At 41.0% G+C, this 10,508-nt stretch overlaps 3 protein-coding genes across 3 annotated transcripts; 1 reads left to right on the top strand and 2 right to left on the bottom strand.

The window, feature by feature from the left end:
• The first annotated feature begins 20 nt into the window (after window positions 1-20).
• On the top strand, window positions 21-4,329 carry si:ch73-15b2.5 (rho guanine nucleotide exchange factor 19). The gene is made up of 12 exons (XM_041953166.1): window positions 21-898; window positions 977-1,141; window positions 1,221-1,285; window positions 1,365-1,663; window positions 2,207-2,367; window positions 2,447-2,599; window positions 2,679-2,808; window positions 2,910-2,984; window positions 3,181-3,273; window positions 3,393-3,541; window positions 3,719-3,883; window positions 3,981-4,329. Exons 1-12 carry the CDS (start codon window positions 663-665, stop codon window positions 4,024-4,026), a joined length of 1,737 nt encoding a protein of 578 aa, XP_041809100.1. The 5' UTR covers window positions 21-662; the 3' UTR covers window positions 4,027-4,329.
• Window positions 4,002-7,270, bottom strand: cplane2 (ciliogenesis and planar polarity effector 2). Its single transcript, XM_041953204.1, has 5 exons — window positions 6,940-7,270; window positions 5,973-6,125; window positions 5,738-5,862; window positions 5,509-5,642; window positions 4,002-5,340 (listed from the first exon to the last, which is right to left on the bottom strand). The coding sequence occupies exons 1-5, from the start codon at window positions 7,049-7,051 to the stop codon at window positions 5,118-5,120; spliced, it is 747 nt and encodes a 248-aa protein (XP_041809138.1). The 5' UTR covers window positions 7,052-7,270; the 3' UTR covers window positions 4,002-5,117.
• A 1,009-nt stretch (window positions 7,271-8,279) lies between these two features.
• On the bottom strand, window positions 8,280-9,152 carry LOC121612555 (heat shock protein beta-7-like). The gene is made up of 3 exons (XM_041945515.1): window positions 9,074-9,152; window positions 8,850-8,983; window positions 8,280-8,414 (listed from the first exon to the last, which is right to left on the bottom strand). The coding sequence occupies exons 1-3, from the start codon at window positions 9,150-9,152 to the stop codon at window positions 8,280-8,282; spliced, it is 348 nt and encodes a 115-aa protein (XP_041801449.1).
• Between the last annotated feature and the right edge of the window lie 1,356 nt (window positions 9,153-10,508).

Raw genomic sequence — 10,508 nt, 5'->3', positions numbered from 1 at the left:
GGACTTCTGAAACCTTGGTATTGTGAGCTGGTATGTGTGTCCCAGTTCCAGAACATATGCTAACATAAAGAAATCAGTGTGCATAACGGTTTTGTGCAACAGGAAACAAACAGGAAATGCTACAATACGTGCACCAATGCATCTCAGCGCAAATTTAGTTTCAAAAATGCTTCTCCAAAGATTGCTTTTGAGGCGTTCACAAACCACCATCCGATTTTTTTACTGTGAGAAGCTCCTCCTTTGTGCAATGTATTATGGAAAAAAGTCTTAAGTATGCATACAGAGTTTTTTGAATATATGTTGCCACTTTTCACTGAAATTTAAGCTGCAATTTAGTTAGTGATTTCATTATCAATTAACCAATCATTTTCTTGATTAATCACTTGTTGAAAAAAGTGTGAAAATAGTGAAAAATCTGAATTTCCCAAAGCCCCGGGTGACACAACGCCAAAAATAAAACCCTAAAACCCCAAAATATTGCGTTTGCCACCATAAAAGATGATTAAAAACCAGCAAGCTGCCATTCAAGTGTGGAACTGGGACACAACTAGTTTGTCTGAGGCTTGAAAAAGAGCCACACCTGGTTCCAGTTTCTGTGATTGCTGCTGTGTGACACTCAGACTGTAGCCTTGTGTGAGACCAGTTCCAGACAAAAGCATTCAATGGCTCAACGTGATGGCAGAGATGAGAACAGCATGTGTTCGAGCAGTAGCATTATGTCTAATCTACAGTCCTCCTTTGCAAATAATCATCCAGTAAATCATTTGTTATCAAAAATACAATCCATGAGGACACGAGAGCAGCTTTCTTCAGGGTTTTCTCTGGAAACCAACAGTTTGCAGGACACTGGAGGCCTTGACGAGAGCAGTGACTCCCTGAACCAGCTGGAGGATGGCAGGTAAGGACCGCATGGTGCATCTAGAAAAGTTCAGTTATTTGAAGGATTATGATGATGAAATGTCTTCTTTTTTTTAAGTCCTCCCACAGACATGTCTTCAGCTCTCAGGTCGGTGGTCTTAATGTGCATGTTGGATTTGAAAAAAATGCACTCATCTATGCCCAAGCTGTTCTCAGCACCTCAACTTGAGAAGGAAAAACCAACTTGGTCTCCATTAGATGATCACAATGAAAACACAGAAGGGTAAGAGAGGCTTTAAATCTTTAGACTCTAAATAATCTCTACACTAACTTTGAACTGAATGTGGCCTGCTTAAATCCAGGGCAGCAGATCCAGCTGAGGAGGAAGTGCTGAGTGTATCATTCCAGTCAAAGTACATTGACTTTTGTAAGTTCAGGTTTCTACTTGGGCATTTAATAATGAATTATTCACAGCAAAGTAAAGTGCCTTGTCTTCTGCTCTGCAGTCCCGTTGTATCAGGACTACTGCCTGCAGGCAGTGAAAGATGATCTGCACAGACTGAACAAGAGTTACGTGTCTGAACTGATAACGCCGCAGTATGTGCAGGGTCTGCACTCACGTCTCAGCCCTCGCTGCCACTCTGTGGCTGCATCTCCTCTGTTAAACCACCCTGAAGCAGCGCCACCCTCACCTCTACCTCACCCAGTCAGGGTGACTCCATGTACCCTTTGGCAAGAGCTAGATGAGGTGAAGGCGTCTGGCCTGCTGAGCAGCTTGACAACCAGAGAGATTCGCCTTCAGGAGGTGTGAAAACTGTTAATAATTCATCATTTATACACTAAAATGTAGCATGTAACTTGCATGGTGTAGGACTAACATTTAGCATGTTAGTTTGAAATGTTCACGTTAATCTTCATGTACAGTTTATAGGCAGTGCTTGTGTATTATAGAGGAGGTCTGGTGTTTTTCTGTTTTGTTTTGGGTTTTTTTGGGGGTTTTTTAGATATTTTGTCAATGAATGCATGAATCAATGAAAGACTACGTTGGCCTCTTTTTGACCTCCCAGCCTCTGCATGCTTTCACTCCCCTGCTTAAAAACACCACAGACTAGTTTCAGCTGCATAACTATACACATTATGCATTTTTAATTCGTTTTTGGGGAAACAGTGGAGGTTAATTGCTAAGAGGAATGAGCTAGATCAGGCTTTGAACAGGGATGAGATCTGTTAAGAGCAAGTAACACATCAGCCTCATCCCTCACTTCTAATTTCTAATGAATTTCTAATTATTGTGACAGTGAGAGAGTCGCCTGGAAAAATCATTAATTCTCATTTTCCCCCACTGAAGGCAATGTTTGAGTTGATCGGCTCTGAAGCGTCTTACCTAAGGAGCCTCGGAGTCGCCGTCAATCATTTCTATGCGTCGAAGGCAGTGAAACAGACCCTGTCTCAGATGGAGCATCACGTTTTGTTCTCCAACATTCGTCGCGTGATGGCAGCCAGCGAAAAGTGAGACATTTGTAATATCTCTAATTTAACTGGTCGTGTTGGTGTTCATGCTGAGCCGGCGTTGTTCCGGCTCTTCTAGGTTTCTTATGGATCTGGAAACTCGACTGGGAGAGAGCGTGTTAATATCTCAGGTTGGAGACATTGTGCTTCAGCACTGCCCAGAGTTTCACAGGCTCTACGTGCCATATGTGACAAACATGATGTACCAAGAGGCCCTCGTCAGCCAGCTGCTGTGAGTCTCTGTTCTGCACTTCATACCTCCAACCTCAAGTTTTCATAAGCCTCATTCAACCACATCTTTCTCTTTCAAGGCAGCAGAACCGAGACTTTCTGTATTCGATCAGGAAGCTTGAAAGTGACCCAGTGTGTCAAAGACAGAGCCTCAAGTCATTCCTTGTCCTTCCCTTCCAGAGAATCACTCGCATTAAACTCGTCCTCGAGGTAGGGTTTTGACTCATATGTGTCCACATATGTATTTTTAACTTGGCGTGACATGTTTCAGAAGTCAGCTCAGGCTTCTGCTTGCTTTTCTTTCGTTTCAGAGCATCCTGAAACTGTCTGACCCAGGCTCTGACTCAGTGTTAAATCTGGAAAAAGCAATCGAAGCCATTCATGAGGTAACGCTGTTTCACTTTCAGGTGTTCGGATCTGTAAATTCATGCTGAGACAGGACTGAACGGGGGAATGAGCGACTGAGTTACTGGAAGGGAGAGTACTGGTGCAAGTTATGCTTAAAACAGCTGAGCAAGAATTACATTTAAATTACTGTGAAAATAAAAAAAAAAATGGTATCACTACATCTGCTCCGACTAGATAGTGACAGAGTGTGACAGGGGAGTCCGAAAAATGAAACAAATTGAGGAGCTGGTCTGCCTGGAAATGCTGCTGGATTTTGGCAACGTTAAGGTGACTTTTTTTTTTTTCTCATTGTAAGATTTGTAACAGTCTTCATATCTTAACAGACTTGATTCTGTTATGTAACCTGCAGATGGCAATAAATTCCGACTGCCTCTTCCTCCCTCCAGTCAGTTCCTGTGGTCGTCAGTGGGCGTTTTCTGGTGCACCAGGGTCCTGTGAGACAGCTGACTGTGGAGGCTGCTTACAACTCAAGACTATCCTTCATCAGCGTCTACCTCCACCTCTTCAACGACCTGTTGATCATCTCCTCGAAGAAGTACTTGACATACAATCATTTTTGCAAAATGGGGTGACTGCTATTGGTTGCTTTTCATTAGCACATTAAAACCTTTCTTTCTTTTTTTTTTTTTTGCAATGATGCAAACCAGCAAAGGCTTTGCACAAGTATTACAACCTTCATCAGCTAACTGAATATCTCTCTGCGTCCTGCCAGGGATCAGAGGTTCACGGTCGTGGATCATGCTGAATTTCCCACACATGTGCACCCTGAGCATCTGAAGACTGAGGCCCTGGGGCTCCCCCCAGACTCCTTCGTGTTACATCTGTCTAAAAGTCAAAACGGACAACCGACCGCCATGATACTTGTCACACATACAAGGTACAAGTGGACACGATCAACACCTTTTTTAAATGACTAAATCTCCTTAAGCAGCACGTCATCCATCTGTGATTCTGCTCTTTTTTTTAAATTGCAGGTCAGATAAAGAGGTGTGGATGAAGGCGCTGTCAGCTAAACAGTGATGGAAACGTGATTATGCTTTTTGATTTTATGCATCAAACGTGGGTCATTTTAACTTGCACATTACTATTATATACATTTTTAAGATTAATTAAAATTTAAGTTAACTGCACTTCATAATGTTCTTGACAGAGGCACTTTAGAGCATCATACGACACGACATGAAACATTCAAACATGCACTGAATTTGTCACAATTAACAGGATGCACAGGGGGTGTAAGAGGGTGATTTTAATTACTGGGAATGTTTTGTTGACTTGTATTAAAATACTGGCTGCTTTTTAAGCATTGTCATGTCTTTATTTTCTGACCATCAAACCAGCCTAATGGAACAAATCTGAATAAACTTAGTAACAAGACAATGTGAAAAAGCAGCCTCTGATCTTCTCACTGTGAAATACTGACACAATGTTTAACACAATACCTTTAAGTGAACAATGTTTTGACTGACTTATGGCTCTTTTATATATATATGTTCTTTTGATACTAACAGAAATCCATGAAAAACAAGAAAAAATGCCTCCCAAACAGGTCACTGATGCCAAGAAAAAAAGAGGAGCAGCGCTGTTTAAAACAAAAGTGAGAGAACCATATATGCTAACTATGTAATCAAATACAGGCACTTAATGGCATGAAGACAAAAAAAACCCAAACATTGATTATTTGAGCGATTGATTCAATTGCACACCTTTTTTTTCCTTTTTCAAGAATACAGATTACTTTGTACCTCACAGGCTTTAAGACAAGGAAACGCAAGGTAGAGAGACAGAATTCTAGCTTTATCACATAATAAAACCACAATCCCAGACGATATCTGGATGCGTATTATCATACTAACAGAGTATAGCACCCTGCTGACACAAGCTGAGCGAAATGAAGACGTTTCACAGTGAAAATCATCCTCACAGCGGTGATTATAGCATCTTTAAATGGTCCATTTATCTCAGCTGCAGCCTTCTCCATCTCACCCTGAGGAATCTGAAGCTCTTCCAAGCCAGCTGCTAAATGCAGTCCCTCAAAATAAGATACCCTGGAGTGACTGTACCTGAAGGCAAGTTCACTTCTAACTGCCTCCTAGAAGTCATGCTTAGTATCAAAGTACAGTCAGTGTCTCCTGCTGTGAATGGTGGCTGGCTGACCCGGCTGCGACACAGTCCTGATGCCACAGGTTCTCTGCCAGGCAGTTGAGGAGGGGGGCTACGTCACCCAGCCCGTCACCGACCTCCCCGCCCACACGTAACACCGGTAAGCTCCACGTCTCCTGGAAGTTCCTCACATCTCTTTCTGCCACATCACAGTGCATGAAAAGGTCAAATCTGAAGCAGTCATTAAGGACAAATGTCTACCTCTGTATTGATAAAGCTCAAAAATGATTCAGGAAGTGATGAGCATGTTTTAGCTGCACAGATGTAGCAGAAGTGCAGAGAATATAAATACATAAATTCTTAAAAATGACTTAAAAAAAAAAGAACACAAAAGGATACTTGGTACCAACCACCAATTTCACAACACGACCAACAGATGTCCATTTAGCAATTTGATTAGACAGATCATCAAAGGAAGTCCTGTCAGTGAAGGAGAACAGGAAAAGGACGGCGTCCACCTGCTCCTTACAGGACTGGAAGACACAGGGAACAGTGATTTGACAGAAGATCTGGTGTATAATCCTTTTTCTATTTCACATTCATAACTCGATACAAATCTTATACATACTGGGAGCAAATGGTCAAATCTGCGCAAGGCGTTCTCTCCACAGTCCCACAGCTGCAGACGGAAGAAAAGCACTCTGCCACTTTCTCTCAGCTTCACTGGCCAATACGCCACTGTTGTCTCAATACCTTCAACAGCAAAAGATAAACTGGACAAATATTTCTTTGACCTGATTCACTTTTACATTAAAGCAACTGTTTAAAATACTTTGCCCTGTCAGTGTAGAGCAGGGACCTACCTGTGGTTTCATAGTGCACGTTAGGAATATTCAGGCCTGCAAGACGTGCAGCAAGAGCAGTTTTCCCGACTCCACTCTTGCCAGAGATGAAGATCTTATAGTGAACCGTGTCCACAGCTACATGTGGGGGCATCACAGGAGATTCCAACAGACCTGTGATACAAATTTAACCATCAACATATTAACTGTTGTGTAGTACAGTCATACCTTGCTCAATCATACTCATACTGTTCCTGTATCGCAGACTAATGACCAAAACTTTCACAATTTTAAGTAATTCAATCAGTAAGGTTTACTTTCAGCGTCAAAATGGTATCTGGTCAAAGATCGCACTGTCACTTACAGGTCTTACACTTCTGATATGGAGTATGCTATATGTTTGTTTTCTATATGACAGCATGAAGTAGCTCCCATGTAAGAACATTAAAATCCTAAATTATTTTAGGTCTGTTATTTCATTTCCATGATATGTTAAGTATATGTCACTCTACCCCCACAACATCTGCTTAGTCATCAGAGGTCACCACAAATATTTTAAATACCCATTAACACCCACATACTACAATCCACAAGCGTTGTTTTTTTCTGCTGTGGTATTTCATTGATGCGGTTTTGTCATCTTGTTTTGTATGTCATGCTGATTGTCCTATAAAAAAAACGCACGACATTTTTACATTGTTCCGTTTCCTCTTTAAACAGCCAAACTCAAGCATACGTTGAAATACTTAGCCTCATATGACAAGTTAGTGTTTAAACATGCAACCAAACTTTCCATATATCTAGAAGCCGTTATGACAAAACAAACATCAACATCACAGAAAATGGCTGAGAGCAAATTTACTGAAATATTGTTTTATAATCAAGGCCTGGTTACAGCATACGATACATGTACAAATGAATGATATGGGCTTTTAAAAACAGGGAAACCATTGTAATTCAACCAAAACTGTAAAGTGCATTGTCATACCAAAGTTTTTGCGTCTCTTCTTATGAAGAATTTTGCTGAAATACTCTTTGCTGTCCTTACATCGATGCCAGTCAGCTACTACGACTGATCCGGGAGGAGGAACCTGTGCCATGTTGCTATCGTTATCTTAGCTATGATGCTCAGCTAGCATCACTATATGTGAGGTCAGTTTCTAATTTAAAAAAAGCAGACTGTTGAACCGCAATAGTGCTGCAAATACTTCAAACATTGTTTCTAATCGTAAAGCGCTTCAACAACAAGAACTCCAGTCAGCAAATGGCAAATCCATGTCTCACAGTGCCGCCACTTGATGAAAACTTCCGTAAACTAAAATATCACTTGACAACCGCCATAGATACAGCTGCTGCGTGACGTCACGCCCCTTTTTCTTCTTCTTCTGCTGGCAACCCAGCTTCTAGATGCGTTACCGCCACCTACAGGTAATTTCTTTTAAGTTGGTAATCAGAAGACAATCTTACTTTCCATGAGGCTGACCGTGGCAGACTTCCTGATATAATATTATGCTTTGTTTCCTTTGGTACAAGTACCTCCCTTTATCACTCATGATAGCTATTCAAATCTAGCAGTATATGCTCAGGTTTGTGGTTGGCTGCATAGTCCAGTTGGGTGCTTGTTTATTCTGTGAAGTATTTGAATGAGCCTTTTTGACCCCTGTGACACCCTCTCACACCAACACAGTTTTATATATTGTAAAGATGCCATCCTGTGTTAATGATGTTTCCTCAGTAGTTTGGACCGCTCTCACTTGATGGAACTTCTGTAAATTTTCTTTAATTTTGATGATTGCTTTGGCCAATATGTATTTATCCTCATTACCTTCCAGACCTGCCCAGGCAGGAATATACAATAAATATATACAGGGATATGTCTATATACCTGTATATACGTCACTGCCATCAGTCCTTTCAGGCTATTTCATGATGTTGCCTTTGGGTGCTTCAAACCTTGTTTTTTGGACAAAAACAAAAAGCTGGCATTAAGATAAGGTAAGATAACATTGAACGAATCAATCAGACATTGAGTTGCAACAGACATGCTGATAAGATTTCAGTTAATTGATTAACATGAGGTGTGCACATTTATTTCAGCAATCAGCAGCAGATTTCTGTGCAGCCCGTCGTTGTTTGGCCTTACATGTCACACCACGTTAACAAGGCCATCACAGAAAATCGCACTTTTTAGAATCGCATTTGCACTATTGTTGGTTTCAAGAACTCTGGAATGGGACTTTTCTAATGCATTAATGTTGAGATGGTTGATTCATTCTCCCACCGCCAGATGTCGCTAAACTCCATTGCTGAAAGGTCAGACACGAGGCATTAAAGCACCCTGTGAGCTCTGACAGTCAGGACCCCACTGTCTTCTAGGGTCATGGTTACAGATGTGGGGTCCACATCTGATGGTAGTTTGCATTTGTGGGAAAAAGTGTTTGCAACTGCGCCGTCTTCTCCCAGCTGCATGACAAGAGCATAAGTTATAAGAACATAATAATTTTACACATACACATGTTATTTTCTAGCAGGATTCCTAATACTCTAAATTACAGTACTATAACTCCAATTATAGGCCCAAACTCAAATTTACACAGTCACATACAAAAGGATTTCAAACTTTGAGATGTTCTGTAATCCAGCTCCAGTTATCCATCGAATACAAGCCATGACTATAACTTAAGTATTTTAATTTAATCCACTTATTCTTCGATATTATCGTTATCCGCATTGATGTAGGATGCAAAAAATAATCTACACCCAAAATTCAAAGTACTTATTTAGCTGAGTCTGAGGAGTAAGTCTGAGGAGTAATTCAGAAATCAAACATCAGGCTTCCTCACTGTTTTGTGGTGACTATTGCAGATTTTCTGCACCAGGCTGTCCTGCACGGCTCACCTTCTCAGCATGTACCTCTATCAGGTTGTTGGAGGATGTGATGATAACATCCTCTGGAGAAAATTCGCTCACATCGACTGTGAACTGGAAAATGTCTCCGATGATGTGGATCTTCCCCGTAGGATATGAATGGCCTGAAACAGTCACATAGAGCCCGTGAATCTCTCATTCATTGATTTAAGTAGGTCAGACTTGCATTTAAAAATGAAGAAATGAGCACACACCTGTAAATTTGTTTTCCTGACCGGCCTGCTGAGGTAGTGATCCTGAGTCTTCAGAGAAAATACCCTGACCTTTCTCCATGAGGCTGAGGAGGTGGATTGTCTCTATCTAGCTGACTGCATCTACTGTATGGAACCCAGAGAGGTCATTTTAATCTGGTGGGTCCTCCCTTTTATCTAATGAAAGTGTCACCATATATGCCTCTTTTATAGTCCACTGAGTGCTTGTGCTTCCATTGGAACATGGCACGGATCGTAGATATTCATTGTGTCAGAACTGTTGTTGAACTGTTGTCAAGGGGTCCAAAATTTCTGGCCGCACCCTTCAGTGGGAGCGTATGAGTCTTTGTGTTTGTGTGAGAAAGGGTGTGGAGATGTTTCTGTGTGAAGGACTAACCTATAATTATCAGGTGTGATATTAAAGGAACTGTCATTAACAAGTTTAAGCCACTAAAGTGACAATATGCTGCAATTAAGCAGCTTTTAGATCAGATTTCTAATGTAACTGGGCTTTTTAAGGTGATGACAGTAGGATTTGTCACAGGAATTACACTGTACTGATGAAATTCCAGCAAAAAAAAAACCTCACAGAGGGGGAATTTAACATACAGTAGCTGAGTGACGGTGTATGATGGAGCACAGTTGTGTGTAGGTGTGACATTCTGCTCCATCTTGGCAAAGTCACAGAGGTTGATCAACTCCATCTGGATGGCAGACGTCAACAAAAAGGGTTAAGTGAGGCTGTAGTGGTGCTTGTGCTTGTGTCGAGAGAGCAAAGATGTGAAAAGTGAGCTACAGAGATGTTATAAACAGTTTTTGTCTTGTTCTTGGCGTGGGGTGTTTAAGCGTATTGTGCTGGCTGTCATTTCTGTACAGCTTCAACATCATCAGCGCTTTCTGTGATAGCTAATAGCTCATAGCTGCGAATAAGCACGAAGTACAGCTGAGGCTGATGGGAAGGTGAGTAATTTTGCAGGTATTTGGGCATAAACTGTAAAGTGTGTGAAAAACTGTTTTTAATAAATATATTTAATTGATTTTCAAAGTTTTTATCCCACAAGAGTAAAAGATACAAAACATGTAGATTTGACTTCAGTTCACCCATTCATTCTCTATTGTTTTACCCACCCACAGGATTACAGATTACAAAACACATTAAGATGAAGAAGGAAAAATATAGTAAGATAATCAATGAATTGTATGGACATTAATTTAAACAAAAGGAAGTAAGGAGGAAAAAGGAGGAGAAAGGGGAGATGCTCACTGCTATAACAGGACATTTATGGGCTCCACCTCCCTTAACAAGCACTTCCTGTAGTGAGTCATACAAATCCAGACATGGCCTCCACTTTTTTAACAAAGGTTTGAGAGGACCCTGTGTGTCATTTTTTCTATATTTAAGAAATACATAACGTCTGTGACCCAGTGAGGAAAAGAC

The sequence above is a fragment of the Chelmon rostratus genome, chromosome 2, assembly GCF_017976325.1.
Source record: "Chelmon rostratus isolate fCheRos1 chromosome 2, fCheRos1.pri, whole genome shotgun sequence".
NCBI classification, from domain to species: domain Eukaryota; kingdom Metazoa; phylum Chordata; class Actinopteri; order Chaetodontiformes; family Chaetodontidae; genus Chelmon; species Chelmon rostratus.
Note: the sequence above shows the minus strand (reverse complement) of the source record. Positions and strands in the feature narration are given on the sequence as shown.